Source organism: Cebidichthys violaceus, unplaced genomic scaffold (genome assembly GCF_023349555.1).
Source record: "Cebidichthys violaceus isolate CVI_PGR_0920_01 unplaced genomic scaffold, fCebVio1.0.p SCAF_24, whole genome shotgun sequence".
NCBI lineage: Eukaryota > Metazoa > Chordata > Actinopteri > Perciformes > Stichaeidae > Cebidichthys > Cebidichthys violaceus.
Window position 1 is genome coordinate 5,862,254 of NW_027176417.1, and position 18,643 is coordinate 5,880,896.

An 18,643-nucleotide genomic window follows, 5' to 3' on the forward strand; every position below is an offset into this window, starting at 1 on the left:
CATTTTAAAAGCGGCCATCAGGTGGCAGCACACACCAGGGTTCAATTCAAATGTGCAGTTTGTCATCCAGAGTGGAGAATTTAAATAAACTGCAGTGTCGTGTTAAAACCACCAGAGGGCCCAGTTTGTTTACTGGGATTAAATGAGCCAAGCTTTACGACTGATGCAGAAGAACCCGGTGTATAAACAGTCAGCACAGAAACTGACGGTTCTGTCTCTGGTCTCAGGTTCGGCGTGGACTGCCACACGGTGGAGTCCAGCGCCGACACGGTGGTGCCGGCCTACAGCGACACCCGCCGCCACTGCATCTTCCAGTCCGACCTGCTGCTGTTCAGCTGCGCCGGCGCCCACCAGTCGCTGCGGCGCATCTGCCCGTGCCGCGACTACATGAAGGGCCAGGTGGCGCTGTGCAAAGACTGCCTATAGCGGCAACACGCAGGCCGACGGGACGGGACGGGACGGGACGGGACGGGACGGGGGGCGTTGAATGAAGTCGGAGCCGCTTAACGAGCGTGTCTGAGACTCTATCGAACACACTTTAGTGGGAAGACGTCTGGACAGAAGAGACTGCGTATGTCCATCATATTTATTGTTTCCCCCCTCAGCTGCAGGAGGTGAAGCAGCCCCCCCCCCGAGCCTCCGCCAGCCCCCCCCCCCCCCCCCGGATTCTGCGGAAGCGCTGTGAAACTACTTGAATCAACAAAAAGAGAGGCGTCGTAGACTTTTAAGAGTGCCGCTCCCCCCTTTGGTAGACTGCACCAATCAGTGACCGCCTGCCTGTTTGTCTTCAGGGTCAGGGCAGCAAGGGACCAAGGAGACCCAGCCCCCCCCCCCCCCCCCTCTGCTCCAACCCCCTCCATCCACCTCCCCCTGGTCTAATCTGAAACTGTTTATTCTTTAGGTAGGTTTGCACTGGACTGGCTTGCCAGAAGGCCCGGATCTCCCCACACACACACACACACACACACACACACACACACACACACACACACACACACACACACGGCGGCTAAAGAAGAACCCAGTTTTACACTGTAACCAAGAGACCTGTATCGGCGATATCTGTACCCTGACTCGTACCCCCACACTCAGCGGTCCTCTCTCGCCCGTAAAAGACGCTGAAGTCCAGTCGTGGATCAGCCACCGGCCCCCTTTCATTTTCACACACTCACTTTTAAAATCGCACACTTGCTTTAAATGTCAGTCTTATTTAAAAAAAAAAAAGAAAGAAAAAAAAAAGAAAAGAGGATCGAGTGTGTTTTCTACTAAAAGGCCAGTAGAGGAGCGTAGACATGTCTTTGTGTTTCCGCAGCACACCACCCGTCCTCTGTAGCTAAAGCTGTCGCGTGCGGGAGTCGCCGTGTCGTCGTGTCGTAGATGATAGGCCGCCGTCGGTAGCGGACTACTAGATGACAGGAAGACGTTCTCCCGAAGAGACATGCAAACCCACCCGAGGTGTTTGTCCGTGTCTTAACGTACACAAGCTGTTTAAATACTAAAAGATCCACGTTCGCCTCCAATCTGCCAGACAACAGCTGGAAATCCTTCCGAGCAAACTGTCAGCAACACACATGCCAACGAAAAAAAACAACAACCTCTCATCTCCTCGTTTTATTTAAAGAATCGTTAGGATCCTTATTTGCCTGCAGATTTGCGAAGGAAAAGAAAATTAATAAAAAGTAAAATTCAGAGTTCTTGTGGTGAATTGGGGAAAGAAATGCACTACAGGAATCTATGAGGTTGACAAGATATTACTAACACTGTATATTGTTCATAAGGGTTTTAAAGTTTCTTTTTTTATTTATTTTGTATACAAATCTTTATCTTTGTGTTTTGCTGGAAATCTTTTTTTATTTATAGGATGAGTGTTTTTTTTTTTCCTTTTTATAGATTTTTATTTATGGAGAGTAATTTAAAGGAGAAGAAGAAGAAGAGCTCGCTCATCTTTCAGCGTATGAAGAGGTCGGAGGCTTTTGTCTGCTTCTGTTCAGCTTTCAACAGTGATGACAAAAGACGTTTAGAGTCTTTTTATAGAAACGTTCTAACAAATAAAAAGTGATTCGATGGTTTACTCCTTAAAAAGCTAAAAGCACGCATGAGGATTGGTTTTAAACAGAAATCCTTTGTGTTAAATGATGCGACTGTTTCGACGGGGGGTCGTCTGCATCACTGCTAAAGATGGACAGCGGGGGACAAACGGGAGCCTCGAACACTTTGTGCTTTGATTTCCAATCACTTTTCTGTTTGCACGTGTAAATCAGCGCCGTCCAGCTGCAGTCCACCACCTGTACCGTCGGCTTTTTTTTTTTTTTTTTTTTTTTACTTTTTGTAAACGGGTCAGCGATCTGCCGCCAAGTTAGCGTTTCAAAGAACATGATGTGCCTTTTCACGGCTTAGTTTCGGTTTGATTATAGAAAAGAATTAAAAAAAACACACACTTGCGATACAGCGTTCAGTCCCAAATCTAACCCCACATATCAGCTAAAGGATTCTTTCTCTCTCCTGAGTCACGTGAATTTAAATCCAATTTAAAAGTTAATACAATTAAAATCTGTTAAATTGAATCAGTCCGAACCTTATAATGGATGTTCATTGAGAAAATGTTTCCCGTACATTCTTGGGAGGAAAAAAAAACAACCTTCAGAGTGTACCTAAGTTTCACAGTAACCGGATTACTCACTTCCAGCAGCAGCGCGAGTTCAGAACCACGTAAACGTCACAGTGTGCGTTCCTCCAGTGGCTCAGTGAGGAATAGGTTTGTTTTTTACGTGGGGACAGTTGAGTTCAAACTAGAAGACAGGGAAACGGTCAGACCTGCTTTACTTTGTCAGTCAGGCTTATTGTTAGCATGCCGTCGGTCCGATCATCAACCGTTTGGTTTCTAGAGAACCGGATCTGTCTTCGTTAACCTCAGCATCGAATGTCTCCATTGTACAAAAAAGAAGAAGAAAAAAAAAAAGCAAACCTGCTACTTACAGCCACACGAACATGTAGTCTCTTTTCAATCTCGACCGTGTTCGAGTCCGTCAGTCAGGGCGGTGATGATACAGTCCGAGCATCAAAAGGTGAATAACGCAATGACAACTTTGTGGTTTTTTTTGTTTTCACAGTCCTTGACGAGTAAGAGGGATATAACTTTATTTTTAAATAAACCTTTTTTCTGTGACAAAAGGCTCAGACTCTGGTTTAATATTTGTTTTACATCACAGCAATACAGATTCAGTATTTACATCGGCACAGAGTAGTGTGTGTGTGTGTGTGTGTGTGTGTGTGTGTGTGTGTGTGTGTGTGTGTGTGTGTGTATAACAAGTCGTACAATACTGAGCAGAAATGGGGTTACATTTGAACCTCAATAACATTTCAGGCACAAATATAACAAAAAGTTCTCACAACCTTAAAATACCACTTTTGTATTCAGATAAAAGTCCCTAAAATGTGACAAGACACAAATAAATACGCCGCACAAACTAGTCCCACAGCGCAGTGTGCACATTCGGTTACAGTGACTGAGGACAAACGTCCTCCCTCCTGCTCCACAGTCACCAAAACATTCAGCAGTACGATCAGTTAGGAGCAGATGGGATGGAAAGACGTGTCAGTTTGGTGATTGTCAGGAGGTGTTTCATATTGATGGAATATAAGTATATATACTAATACATAACAGTAATACTAGTAAATAACTGCTGTCTTCCCGAGGCCCAGGAAGCCACTGTGCTACAGAAACTCAGTTTTGTGCTTTTTTACACATTTCAGGGTATAACCAACCGCCATTAAAAATAAAGACTTCATTCAAAATATCCTATAAAAAAAAAAAGAAGTCATAATTGAATCAGTAATTAACATCACTCCACAAGTTATAAGAGAAATAAAGGCTTCCCTTTCACATCCCAAAGACAAACAGCAGCTCCAGATGAGGACACATGTTGACACAGTATCAGGAAGGTTCACTTGTCTGTTGTCTCAGGACAACCATCACAGATAGAAAACAACAAAAAAAAACAGGAAAAAGTGACAAAACCAAAAGTTCATCAGATGTGCAATTTTAGTGTAAACTTTCAGTGTTTGGTGACTCCTTCAAAAACAACCTGAACAGTCAGTGGAATCCTTCACAGTAGGATATTTACTTGAAATATTCACAGCTGGTAGACAGATGAAATGAAATCATGAATAAACTACAGACACGTTTCAGTCCTGGTCCTTCGTCAGGCATCAAGACTGGAAGACAGACTACATGAATACATGTGCAGTGGTGGACACAAGGACACCCCAGAGTCCAAGCGCCCCCCCAACTGGAATCCAACAGATTCCACTAACTAGTCTCGCTAGTAGTACTTCCACTAAGAAGCTGCTGCCCTTCCAGCATCCGAACCAAGGAGAAACCTTCACACATCAACGGTCACGAACCAAAGAGGTGAAATTGGCTAAAACCAGAACACAGAAGGCTCCTCCTGTCACAACACAGACCGAACCTGCATCCCAACAGGAGAGCGAAACCCTCCCATCTGTCACAAACTGGCGGGAGTCCATGCAAGAGCGTGGGACTAATCAAACAATCAATTAAGACCAATTAGAATAAAACAACAGCTTATGGAAACCAGCAACATCCGCATTTAAAGCGAGGCAATGAAAAGCAGCGTGACGTACCTGCTGTGGAGGAGAGACGGTGAGCTCATGGCCCAGCTGACCCAGATCAACTAACGAGCCTCCACTGATTAGCCAGAACACACCAGGTGTGTTCCTCCACTGATTAGCCAGAACACACCAGGTGTGTTCCTCAACCTCCCTCTCCTCACCTCATTTTGGATTCTATGAATCTATGACATAATGTTTGTGTCATTTGAATAGATATTGATGGTAACCTGCAGCTGCTGTCTGCTCTGTTATGCAGTGAAGCGGAGGCTGAGTGAGGTCGTGACTTCTCTTTTTGCGACTGGATGCCAGAAAGATTTCTCTCGTCCAGGACTGGAAGTTGGCGTTAGGCTGCTGAAACGGTGCCAACTCCGGGCTCCCGCCACAACAGTCTAGATAAATATTGTAAACAGTAACTCACACGTTACCGAGCCGCTCCGTGTGCTTATATACCTGCCCCCCCCCCCCCCTCCATCCCAACCGAGCCTTGTATTGATACATCCTCTCTAGTCATAAAGAAAAGGTAAAACATTAATCCTCCGCTGCTACATCAGCTACATCGATCACTAGAACACTTTATAGCACAGCTGAGCAAAGGCCTCTAAGAACCATGGGAAAAATAAACTGCAGTGTTTTGACAGGGCGATGAGGTGGAACTGAGGTACTGTACATCTCCTGTACGCTGCAGTCCAAGCTTGTCTCTTCTACGACTGAGTCAAGCTTTTGAACCATCTTGTTTAAATACAGAGGCGTGAAAACAACAGACTGCCCCATTCACTGTTAAAAGACAGATAAAGATATTATATGTACCAAATTGTAAAACACTTAAAAAGGCGGCAAGGATTTCATCCATCCGTTGCTGTCGTCACCGGCCTGGATCCTCAGATGAATGAGAGAACTGTATACACACTGGTGGACCGGATGGGATTGTCTGTGGAGAGTCTGGGGACTGTGACCCCCCCCCCCAAACCCTCCTCTTCTGCCTCCGCCGGTCCGTCACTCAAAGCGCTCGTAGTTCCTGGTTTGTCGGACCCGCGGGACCATGTCGAGCAGCAGCCTGCGGTAGAAGAGGAGGAGGCTTTTTTAGGAAGCAAAAAGAATAAACACAGGGAGCCGATGCGAGCACTTTGATCCCCATTCTGACGCACTGCAGACGGACATAAATTGATTTTATGTTTTCGTTCATGGCAGAAGATCTCACCGCGTCAGCAGTGAAGGTAAAACTTTTCATCTGAGAGCCCAGTGTTTGTACAGAATGTGCATGATCTCTGGAGAAACTTTTACATTACTTGTGCATGCATTTATAGTTGATTTGAATTGGTTAATTAAAAACTGCTGATCGTGGAGGGCGGTGATTGATTTATTTAGACTGTATAGAAAAACCATCATCTGCATAGAATTAAACTTTGCTGGCTGAATGTTTGTAAAAATGGGAAACAGAGCTTGCGGCGTACATTATGTGATCGTCAGGGCTCATCATCAGCACACACTCCCTCTCCAGTAATCACTCACTTGACTCCATAGGCGAGGATGATGAGCCCGATGAGGACGCCTATTGTCCCGTCCAGGTACCACACCTGGGGCTCATGCTTGAACACTTCGGCGCTGATGAGAATGGAGAACCCCATGACTCCCCCCACCAGTGAGTTGAATCCTGGGAAAGTTAAAACAAACATCTCACACGTAGTCAGCTGATGAGGGTTTTGGTCCAGTGGACATGTGATATTGCCTGCTGGGGGCCTCTAACTCTACAAAGTGTGTCCCGCTGGGCATGACAGATTCTTTAAATGTCTCTTGGAGTTGCCAGATACTCAAAGGTCACCTGGAAGTTGCAGCTTTAATTAGAAGGTGTTTGAGTGTCTGTGTTGTGCACCCACCATCGGTGATGAGGGCCCGGCTTGTGAGCACTTTGCCGAGCATGAACTTGATCACGGCCAGGGTGATGCACACCAGGCCGCTGACGATGGACACGCTGAACAGGAATTCGTCCTGAGGGAGACGGAGGGAAGAGAGAAATTGTTCGTTTCGATTGTAGGATGTGGATTGTCAAGAATCATAGTATATACAGTATAGTATGTCGAAAAAGGTCTAAAAAAAGTCATAGTATAGTATTTTTGAAATTGTCAAAGCAAAGTAATAGTATAGTATGTTGAAGAAAATCATAAACATTTTATCCAATTAGACATTTGTGCGTCATAATTAGCAATTTCTTTCGTTTTGGCCGAAAACGTCACAGTGACCCAAACCTTCAGCCACCAAAATAAGACCAGTTCTTCCTCGAGTCCAAGAGAACACGTGGACCGGCTGGATGAACAACACAAAAACCATAACCCGGTGTGTGAGTCATAAAAACGAGCTCCCCAAAGCTCTTATTTAAATACTTATTATCTCCATCTCATCCAACGTCTGTCCTTTGAGTTTTAAAGATGTTTTAGCTTTCTTTCATGTCACACCTATTGTGATTCTCACTGGAAAGAGCGTCAGCGAAAATACCCGAAATGTAAATGCACAAAGGACGGATGGAGGAGAGGAGAGGAGGGGGGAGCTGCAGAGCACTCAGTGCCTCTGCGGCAGCATTAATATTGCACTATGGCCTTGGAGCCGTGAAAAGCTGCTTTGGCGAGCTCACAGACATCAGAGGGGAGATGGAGAGAGAGGCTCAGCGTGCTGCATAGACCTGAGTCAGTGCTGTGAAAACAACACCTCTAAACAGTGGACACACGGGGACAAAATCATCGAGTCCAACAAAAGACAGACGGTTTTCAAAAACGGGAGATACTCAGCATTTGTTTATTTCGTGGAATAAATCGTTTGGATGTGATCGTTGTTTCTCCTCGCTCTGCAGCTGCTTCACAGTAAAAGCCCTCGAGCAGGTTAGAGGAATAAATCACAAGCTTTTACTCTGAAGCTTCACAATACACGCAGACCTGGAGACTAGCAGTCTATATACGTATTTTACAAAAGTGCATCATCGTTCTGTGGTACCTCTTTAAAATCCAATACTCAAACCTCCATGGCAGCCTGACCCTGCCCACAACGATGATGGGATGTGGGGCGTTCTGAGTGTCCTCAACCCTCAGAGGTCACTGCAGCCTCTTCAAATTAATTTAACATCACAAAAAGTGCCGAGGCGAAGACGACGACACCTTCGGTTTCCACCGCTAAATGACATTAATTGGTCTCAGAGGACCGGCAGAGCAGCGGCAGTAAGGTGTCAAAAACCAAACATGCTCCTCCACCTTCACCCCCCCCCCCCCCCCCCCCCTCTGTCTGCATCCTCCTCTTCACCGCCGCTGCATACCTAAGCAGCTGCTTACCGTGTTAACATTTCATAGCGAGGAGGAGGAGGGAGAGGGAAGGCTGTGAAAGCAGAAGCTTGTTTGCAGCGTAGAGGAGAGGGCCGTGATGCTCTATATATAACTCAGACTGCGATGCACCAGAAACCGGTGTGGTGGAACCCGACTGTGTGACGGGAGACTCACAAAAACACAATCCGTCTGCCTCGCCCGCTCACACACTCCGCCTTTGTTATTGCCTCGCTGCTCGCTGCAGCCGCGGGTGAATCGATGGAACACACAGTCGGTCCGATGCGCCAATGAAGGATTTGAAAACTAATTGAATTTGGGGCCCGGGAGAGTTGCAAGAGGCTATTTGAAAGTCCTAAAAAGGGGCGGTTCTCAGAGAGGTGTATGTCGGTACAGCTCATTCCATGATCACACGCTGGAGACTGACACACGCAACAACAGTTGTTTTCTTATTTACAAAACCACACCGGAGTGGATTAGATAATAGAGAGAAAGTGGAGAGAGGCAGTGAGTCTCTCCGGTAATTCAGCTCATCAAAGCATAATGATCTAATATTTACTCATCGTCATCGTCATCATCATCATCATCATCGTCGTTCAGATCCGTTTCTGGAGAGATGACTACTGCTCTGTAACGGGGCAAGGCAACTATTTCAGGAGGTGTGAAAGCTCGTGAGTCTTCACACCTGAGATTTGTGACATTCTTCATCCAGCAGCAGCAACACTGTTACACCTCTGTCCAACACACACACACACACACACACACACACACAATGTTAATGTAAAGAACATAACATACTATGCTATGACTTCAGTATAACCCAGGTACATTGGGATATTTTGCGACCCATTTTAGCATTATATTGTCTTTATTTTTGATCCCCTGTCCATTAACTAGTCGTGGGACGCAGCCAGGGGACAGACAAAGACAAAGCCCATGGGACAAAAGGGGGTCCTGCAGCAGAGCTCTAATGCAACACTGAGCTCCTCAACATTAAGTAAAACAACCAAATCATCCAGACCTCTCTTGTGATTCTCCGGAGCCAAAGCTTTCCATCTGTTCAGTAACAACACTGAGCTCCTCCTCCTGGCCCAAACCACCAGCCCTCCGGTGACCAGCACTACGTGACGGCCATCTTATCAGATGGACTGCCAGGTCAGAATGGCAAGACGGGGACGGAATGATTCATGTTACGTCAGCAGCTTCATGCAAATCACGTCAACCGCGGCCTGCATGTTGTTTGTCTTGGACACTGAGAAGATTTCAAGACGATATTATTAGAAACTGGCACAAAGTCAACAGGGCTTTTTATGGGTTTCTGAGAGAAAGTCCTCGTCTATGGCAGAGTGGTGGTATCACAGCATGGAGAGCAGACTAGTCCTGGACAGATAAAGCGGGTTTTTATCTGGCCAGGCTTTTTAAAAATAGCCCAAAATTACACCAAAAGATCTGCGTATACACCAAACGTTGTGAGACGGACAAAACCGTTAAGTCACCCTGTTAGAGTGTTCAGTTCACAGTAAAGCATTCAGGGTTCAAACGACAACATATTCTGTCCCATATGGTGGGAGCTTTAATCCAAAACTCACCTCCAACTCCAGTTTGAATCGACTTCTGAGCCCTGCACCATGATGCTAGCAACCTCCTGCACACTGACATGATGTCACATAAGCCTGTTCAGCTCCGCTTCAATCGGTTCTGTGTCGGCAATTAATGAATAACTCCTTACCACTTCGGGTAGCAGCTTGGTGGCCAGGTCGTGGATGGCCTTACCCAGAATGCACAGGGAGGACAGGATGAAGACCACGCCCAGGATGACACAGGCTCTGCGGAGGAGAAGAGACTGAAGTGAACTGCGGCGACGAGCACAGATAGAAAAAAGGGAACGTAGCTCAAACTACAAGCCACGGACGACATGGTGTGTCACACCGGTGTACGGGGCGAAGATGCACCGTGAAGACTGTGCAGGAAGCAGCAGATGTCCTTTAAAAAAAAAAAAAAAACCTTTTACCCAATTAACAAGGTCTCCAGGGAGACGAAAACACAACTGGAGCACATGACCCGGTCACGCATGGCCACCGGCGAGTGTTCAATCCAGAAAGACGTTGAGCCACGCTCGGGAGTCCTGGTCCAGACCGCATGAGGTAACCACGGCAACGCCCTGACATCACTCCGGGGAGTCCACAGCAGGACACACACACACACACACATCATCCCCAGTAACAGGCCCCCTGTTGTTTTTTTGCACACGCTGGATGTAAACATGACTACACACAACTACAGCGAAAAGGAACAACAGATCCATCAAATCACCCATCTCCACGCTTGTTACCGTGGCAACCGCTCTGTACCTGGGCCACGTCTCCTCGATCAGACGGATGAAAGAAAGTGCGAAAGAATAATATCGATTCTCCTCACTGACTAATCTCACAAATACACAACAAAGCAGCTGGAAGAGAAGAAAGGACAGTCTGTGTGTGTGTGTGTGTGTGTGTGTGTGTGTGTGTGTGTGGTCGTTTTAGTTGCTTGCATGTGATTCTCACTTTCCTGTGTTTCAGATCATTTATGCGTTAATTCATGTGTATGTTTGTAGTGTGTGTGTGTGTGTGTGTGTGTGTGTGTGTGTGTGTTACAGGAGGAGGCCTGGCCTCTCGGTGAAGCCAATTACTGGCTCAGCGCCTCCCAGAACTTCTCCAATTAGCTGCTGAAGTGACATAATGAGGGCTGCTGTATAACGACATTTTAATGAGATTTTACACTCTCACATATCCATCAAAAGTATTTATGTTTTTATGCTTTATTGACGTAAACCTGCAGTTCTGGTTTTGGATCTTGAATACACAGTTACACACAATCATTTACTCTCTTTTAATTGTAGCTTAACTAAATATTTGGTTTTATTTACATTGGAAGTGAGTGACTGAAGATTGAGATTTGATTTTCAGCTATTACGAATTTATAAGACTTAGAATTAAAAAACAATAAAAGACACCCTCTCAGTTCTTATGGCGAATGTTAGCAAACTATAGCAGCGATACCACTCTCGTATCTGTGTGTGTGTGTGTGTGTGTGTGTGAGTGAGATCCATCTGATTCATTCAGTAACAGATGCTTTTGTTTTGGTTGAATTTCTTGTATCCCAAAGATCAGCTGGTTAAGTCCTGTCAGTTCACTTCCTGTGTATCTTCTCTGCTAAACGTTAAGACTCATCGGAGGAGAACAGATGTGACAGACAGCTGCGTTACACTCGCCCCCCTCCCTCTGTTCCAGTCGCCTGCTTGAGCACCCTCACCATTCAGCCGGCTCTGAAAAGGCTCACCTGACCTCCACACACACACACACACACACACACACACACACACGCCATTCTCAGCAGGCACAGATAAGACGGGAGGCGATCGGTCCCAGCGGGGCCGAGGCTGACAAAGCTGAAGAGACCCTTTATCTGTCACACTCCTCTACCGGACAAAGCCGACCACACACACACACACACACACACACACACACACACACACACACACACACACACACATTAGACGCTGTGTGAACACATTGAAGTGGATTTCATCACTTTTATAGGTTTGTTTTGGTCGTCATAGATGAAATGAAGCCACCTGGGCGAGCTGAAACAAAGACTCCATCTTCTGATTACACTGATTTGAAGAAATACATGTTATGATACATATCATATTTGGTCATATAAGTGGCTAATTACTATTTTAAGACAATCAAATTCAAATTCCAGCTAAAGACCTCCTTAACACTTCAGTTATAAATCATTTCAGTGACTTTAATGCCTGGGATTCATAGAAGTGAAAGGTCTGACCTGCTCTTTTCTTACGGTACTCACATGTATTCGCGGTGTGCCGAGTGGACGGCCGCGGCATTGCTGTACCGCCACAGCACGATGGCCGAGGACAACACGTCCAGCAAGGCGTCGAACTGGAATACAGAGTTACAGCGTTACGCTCTCTTCGTTACGGCAGTGAGAAGAGGAGGATTTACAGTCAACTTACGGCAAATCCAAACGCTGAGGCGCTGTGGCGCATGATGGAAACAGCTGGAGAGAAAGACAGAAAGAGAGAGAGAGAGAGAGAGAAAGACAGAAAGAGAGAGAGAGAGAGAGAGAGAGAGAGAGAGAGATACTGAACAAGTGACATTTCATTTAATGTGGAAATCACACACCAACCGTCTTTAACCCCCAATCTTCCTACACATAGGCATGGATTCTGCGTATGATGTTGACATGAGTTAGTTTCTCTGTGACTTTAAAACAGCAGCATGAAGGTCTTTTATTTTGCAGTGCTTTTGAAAACATTGTAATCGTCCGCACACCTGCAATGGCGGGGGGTGGGGGAAGAGACAGAAAGGAGAGACAAACGAGATGGAGATGCAGATAGATGGAGGAGAGGGATCCTCTCCTCCTCCTCCCACGTTTATTTTTAGCGACGCTCACTGGGGGCCAGACACTCAGCCCTGCAGAAACACATCTCTCTCCCTGCGCCTCCGCTCATTCCTTCTCTGTGCTGCAACGAGAGTGAAATTATGATTCCTTCATCCATCCTCTGTACCGTTGTTGTTTCATCTCTCTCTCTGGGCTGAAGGAGCAATCATCCACTTCCACTGGCCGAAATGAAAACAGAAATGAAGTCCGCCTTCGCACTTAAACACACATGAACAACCCTCGAATACAAATGAGTAGGTGGGATATCAGGGATCTGCAGGGATGCGGCATGGAATCATAACTAGCAATGGAAAAAAAATGTATCTGTACAACAACTTTTGGTCAATTTGGCGAAAGAAGAAGATTAGAAATAGAAGTTTAAAAAGGACAACAGATGGTGCCATCTTGAAGCTGGATCCTGCTCATCCTCGTCACTCCAAGCTTCAGTGTGTGGCTACACAACTTCACTTGTTCACACACGCAGCAAAAGACAACTAACACACTGTGTGTACATGTTAAACTGCTTGATAGACTTTAATGTGACGTCCATAACGACCTCGTGTTCTGGTAAATACATACTGTTAGGAAACCGGTTTAACGTCTGTATTTAAACTGTCCTCACATCGTGTGTACTGCATGTATCATATGACATTTAAAACGACAGATCACATGACCTCATCTTTCAACATCCTGGGTGGAGATATTCTTCAGAGCCCGTGTGCCTCGGCCCTGTGTGTGGTTACAGACAAACCGCTCAGCAAATATGACTTGACAGCCGCTGAAATGCCGGTAAACAGAGAGGGACGGTGTGGACGCCGAGGTGTCACGCAGCTGCCAGAGTTGGCATGAGAAGAAGGAGAATGTAGCGGGCGCGTGAGGCTTTCTTCTTTTGTCCACGTGTGAAGGCCTTCGACGCGCCACGCTCTTATTTTGAAAGTTAAATTCTTGCTTTCATGCGATTTTATACAAGATGTTAGATGGCAGGGGTCTCATTTGGGATGGAAACCCCCAAAGACCCGTCAAGTCTTGGTGGCCAAAACTCAGAACCGCATCATCCTCCTCCTCCTCCCTCACTCCCTCTTTGATTCCCCCTCCCCTTTTTTCCTCCCTCTCTCCTCCTAGCTCCTTCATTAGGCACAGAGAGAAGAAACCGTGTGTAAATGAGTCCGCTGCGGCTCGGCAATCGTCAAAGCCCAGCCCGGCGACGGCTAATTGGCTCCCAAGAAAGCCGGCCGGGCGTCAGGGAAGGAACTACAGCATCTCTCACACACACACACACACACACACACACACACACACACACATACATATATGAGCTCTATCGTCTCCCTGTCTCCCCCTCCCTCCCCCTCCCTGCTTCTCACATCTGAGAAGAAAAGGCAGATAAAACGCCGTGCGAGCGCTGCCGGTTTATTGGTTGTTTCTGGAGGGCCGTTATGCATATCAGTGGAGCACTTTGCTACTCGGCTCTTTTTAGGTTTCGCAGACACCAGAAGGTGAGCTGGACGTGACATTCTGGGTCACGTGACGCCGAACTCCTGAAGATGAGAGAGAGTGGTATCCATCCATTTGCCAAAAAGGTCAAACGTTAAGCTTTACGTAAAGTAGAGCCAGTAGAGTTGTGAATATCTACCACCTGCTGTTTAAAGCACAGGAGTCGCTCTCATACTCCACACTTTGGTGAGTCCGACTGGACCAAAACCTACGATTAACTTAAAGCTGCAGCTGCTCGCTACAAATAACATTCACACACACACACACACACACACACACACACCCACACACACACACACACACAGTCTCAGAGAGGCCAAATGTTTGAAGACGGCTAATGTTTGACAGGGCCTGATACCCAGTCGATACTGATACTGTCGCTTCACATTCTCTTTGCCACAATACATAAAGACAACAGAAACTGGACTGATGCAGCCGTTATATAAGACACACGGTGTGCTTTCTACGCCCCGGATCCATCAGCTTCTCCCTTTGAAATATGTTTTATTAATGCCACTACCTCATGCATGGAGCGGTCCTAGAGAAACAGATGTGTCAAGGGAGGGAGTGTGTGATGCTAACAGCTGGTTATAAAAACAGGATTCTCACACGGTCACTGTTTACAATGGCACTCCCTGGCTGGCTGCCAAAGAGCGCGACAGATTGTGAACGAGTGTTTGAGGAGCGATCGCGTAACTCACGCGGCGGCTTGTTCGCTAATTAACGTTCGTTTTCCGATGATACGATAAGATCCCAGTGAATCACACAGTTTAGACGTGATCGTCAACGAGGAGTAGAAAATGCTTAGCACTGATTCAATGTTTTAATCACATTAACTTCACTAAAAAGATGATGAATGAATGATGTTATTGTATTACTAGATAGGCTCGACTCCCCGATTTGCAATAAACAAACCTCTTCCAGATTACACACACACACACACACACACACACACACACACACACGCGGGAGTTGGCCTTCCGGTCCTGCTTCCCCTCCCAGCGCTTCCTTATCGGAACAGGAAGTGGGCAAAATGTTTGAAACAACACCGACTGAACTCAGGAAGAGGCTCTGATTTCCAAAACAAAACGTCTCGCCACCTCGCTCTGACCCAAGTGGTCCAACCAATCCAATTCCAATTCCTAATTTCACCCTCAAACAAGACTCCAATTAACTATTGAACCGATGGATTTTCTTCACTTCGGCCTGTATTTCTCTGGGGAGCGCCAGAAATCAAAATAAACCAATTACGTGTTGGGTAACGACGGACGTGCTGCGAGTCGGATCACCGGTCTCATGAAGAGCAGGTCCTGTTTGCACATGAAAGTCTGCATATATTCTCAACAAAAAGAGGCCATCTTTCTCGCTGTTGTCTGTCTCCTGTCCCTCAGTGTTTGAGGTGATTCAGCTCCGCTGCAGCAGAGCTCGTCTTCTTCACGCGTTCCTCCGTCAAGCGGACTAATCTGCATTTACCGCAGAGCAGGAAGAGGCATCGGTGGACAGGCAAGAGACCAACAGAGCCTGTGATGGTTTTAAAGATATCTGACACACATTCATGTCTGACGGCCTCAGAGTTTTTCAAATGTCTAAATGATCTTGCCTTCGAATTCAATTTCACCAATCGAAAAACAAGATGAAACATAACTTGGAATTAGATCTACAAAGCTTCTATCCCAAATTAGAATTCAAAGAGAGGGAACCTTTGACATGCGGAGACATTTATAAAAGAAACAAACTGATGCAAACATCTGAGAGACACTCACAACGTCTCATTTCAAGTCAAAACCCAGAACGAGTCGCCGCGTCCACGCAGGAAAACCAGAATGTATACGACAAAAGACAAACTCGTTCTGCCTCTGACAGAAATACAACGTGACGGTGTTGCTTATTTTTAACTGAGAGAAACTGTCATTTGAAGTGGAAGCGGTGGGAAAGTGAAGGTTTAGTGAAACGGGATGTGGGAATGAAGCGCGGACCGTCAAAGCGCTCTTCATGTCGTCCTTCGTTTGTGTTGTTCCATCAAGGTGTCGAGTGTCACGTTGATCTGCAGGTAATCAACAGAAGCGTCCCTCAAATCAAGAACCGAGCGGCGGGGGCGTCGCTTTTGCGTAGATGTCTTTGAAAGCATCACTTCCTGCGAGCCAGAGGAGGGGAAAAAAAGGCCGTACTCACTGAAAGCTACGATGGCCAGGATGATCGTGATCACTATGGAGACCCAGGACACCCACAGAGCCTTCTTGCGGTAACTCTGAGCTTCGTGGGGCTTCAGGCGCATACTGCTTTCCAGGAGACCTGCAGACAATGACCCAGGGCACAGAGACAAACACGGTATAAAGACTCTCACTGCTATAATAAACTGACTTTAATAATGCTAGAGGAACAGTTAGGGGATCACCAAAAGTCAGTGGGATTCATCCTCTGGGGACCAGGGCAATAAAGCGGTGCATTGAAATGAAACCATGAGAGAAGTTTCGTGACCCTCAACTGAACATGGCTTTTTGTAAGAAGTTACAAGCCAAAAAGGTCCCTAGTTTGATCTTTTGAGAGTAACTTTTTGGAGTTAGTAAATGACATACAGCCACTTTATTACCCTACCGATTGATCGTGGCTTCACTCACGTGTTGTTTCCCCTTTCCCAGAGGAAATTAATTAATTCTGTTCTCCAAAAAACATGAATAAATTGCGCCTTTCACGCTTTCCAGGCAGCAATTTCCACTCGTTTCACTTTTGGTGCGACTATGAACCCGCAGAGGCTTGAAATGTGTTTTGAGTCGTCCAATCAAATGAGCATCATGTCTGCTCTTGTTTAAGTCACAGTTACAAGATTGTAATAAAGTAATATTCTATTGTCACCATAATAATAATAATAATAATAATAATAATCAGAGTACAGTTTGAAAAATGCATCCGTTCCATTACAGTGACAAAGATCTCCCATATCAACATGACACATCTATATCACTCAGGTGTGTACAAGCGCAGGATAAGCATTAAAAACACACTTTCTTCTGTGTCACTGATTAAATTGCTGCTTGTTTGTTTCACTCTTTTTCCAAAAAGCACAAAAAAACCTGTAATAACAGCACAGTAATTTAGGGAGCATGTGTCTGGCAGAATACACTGTATTCCACATCTCGCCAGCTCTGTAAATAATGTATCATATTGACCATAACAATAAGAATTCAGTGTGTTATATCAAGTGTGAATGGATGTGAAGAACTTTCAACACATTCCACGCCGCCTACCTCCGTCCTCCACGCTGTCCGTTATCTTCATCTCCTGGTCCATCTTGAAACCTTCTGCCTGACCTTCTGTGTTGGGCTGCTGTTCCTGCTGCTGGGAGTCCGTCTGCTCGCACTGCCCGTTCACCGCCGCGGGGTCCACTACAACCGGGTCCGGGACGGCGGTGGAGTCTGGCGGTGCGGCGTCCGTCATCTTCTCGGCGGGTCGCGCGGTTCCAGTTGTGTGAGGCACTCCAAAAATGTCACACCTGGGCGAGAAGTGCAGGCTTTTACTGGGGAGACACCCAGAGACGGAGAAGGGGGAGGGAGACTCCTCTGCAGGGCTGCAGGTCCAGTTGCGCCAAATTGCACACCGTGTGGCGAAACAAAACCGGAAATTAAGGGATGGTGAACTTCAAAACAAACGTCTGTTTTTAGACGAAAACAGAGAATGCGAAAATGTACATTTTGTTCAGATAGAGAATACTTCTGAATACATCTGAGCCTTTGGTTTTTTTTTTGCTTTTGTTTTAATTATCATTCAGTTATTTTAGAGTCAGTTTGATTGGGTATTTTACTCCACTACATATGAATTTGACAGATAGTTATACATTTTAACAGCATTAGTCGGTCCAATTCTGAATCCAGAACATTCACTTCTAATTGAGTCGTTTTTTTCATTGGTAGACTTCTTAGGCTAATTAAAACATCTGAATTATTCTTTCATCCCTGGCTAAATGTTTTAAGCTTCAAATGTGGAGTTTCCATAAAAAGAAACGGGCTCGCTTTTTATTTTGAAGGCGGTAACCGGAAGTGGTGTCGGCTGTGTTGCTGTTAAAAACTGTGTGCTGACAAACTTAACGCGCTCAGTCTGGACGAGCAGTTAAAAAAATAAAATATATTCACAACAGGCTGCAATTTTGCGACGTCGAGAATATAGCCACACCTGGACTCTAATTAGTAATCCCGGTGGAGTTCACGACACCTGTGCTCGCGCGCAGGAGTCGAACAAAACTGCCGCTGCGCGAGGGGTAAACAACCTGTCCCATGTGGACAGAGCGAGCCGGCGGTCGTGCAGACCGGACCCTGTCACGTGCGCTGCTTTTGGTGCGTCCTCGCGAGCGGAAACCCATCACATATTTACTGGAGTGGACTAAACACCGTTATTTCATCCTCTGTGAAATATGTGATGATGATGATTTGTTTTAAGGATTTTGCTTCACATTTTCTTTGTTTCGATAGATCACCTGGGGCCTGAGGGAGTTTTGTTCTCGGTCTCTGCTGCCGCTTAGTGGTAGAAAGAGAGAACTGCAGGCCAGAGGGTGCTATGGGTATTATGATAATTAAGATGTTTCTACTTCTCTTATCGTATTAATCAAATACACTCTTGAGTCATTGCTCTACAGGCTTGGTGGCGAATAATTGGGATACAGTTTTACAGTTGACATGCACCAACTTTCAAAACAATAGTGTAAAAAAAAACGTGTCAATGTTTCAAATGTTTCTAAGGGCTCACAATAATGCAAAGCACAGTTGTGACCCCCAGTGGCT

General features: G+C 45.9%; 2 protein-coding genes across 3 annotated transcripts in view; one reads left to right on the forward strand and one right to left on the reverse strand.

Moving 5' to 3' along the window:
- Positions 1-3,173, forward strand: part of mgat5 (alpha-1,6-mannosylglycoprotein 6-beta-N-acetylglucosaminyltransferase) — a 46,324-nt gene extending 43,151 nt beyond the window's left edge. For both annotated transcript variants that reach the window (XM_068719496.1, XM_068719495.1), the window contains one exon: positions 228-3,173. In XM_068719496.1, coding sequence (XP_068575597.1) covers positions 228-426 — 199 coding nt within the window. In that variant the 3' untranslated portion in view covers positions 427-3,173. The remainder of the gene's footprint in view (positions 1-227) is intronic.
- Positions 2,299-17,494, reverse strand: LOC137878959 (transmembrane protein 163a). Its single transcript, XM_068719497.1, has 8 exons — positions 17,117-17,494; positions 16,044-16,163; positions 11,950-11,993; positions 11,784-11,875; positions 9,664-9,760; positions 6,507-6,618; positions 6,142-6,283; positions 2,299-5,686 (listed from the first exon to the last, which is right to left on the reverse strand). The coding sequence occupies exons 1-8, from the start codon at positions 17,304-17,306 to the stop codon at positions 5,626-5,628; spliced, it is 858 nt and encodes a 285-aa protein (XP_068575598.1). The 5' UTR covers positions 17,307-17,494; the 3' UTR covers positions 2,299-5,625.
- Between the last annotated feature and the right edge of the window lie 1,149 nt (positions 17,495-18,643).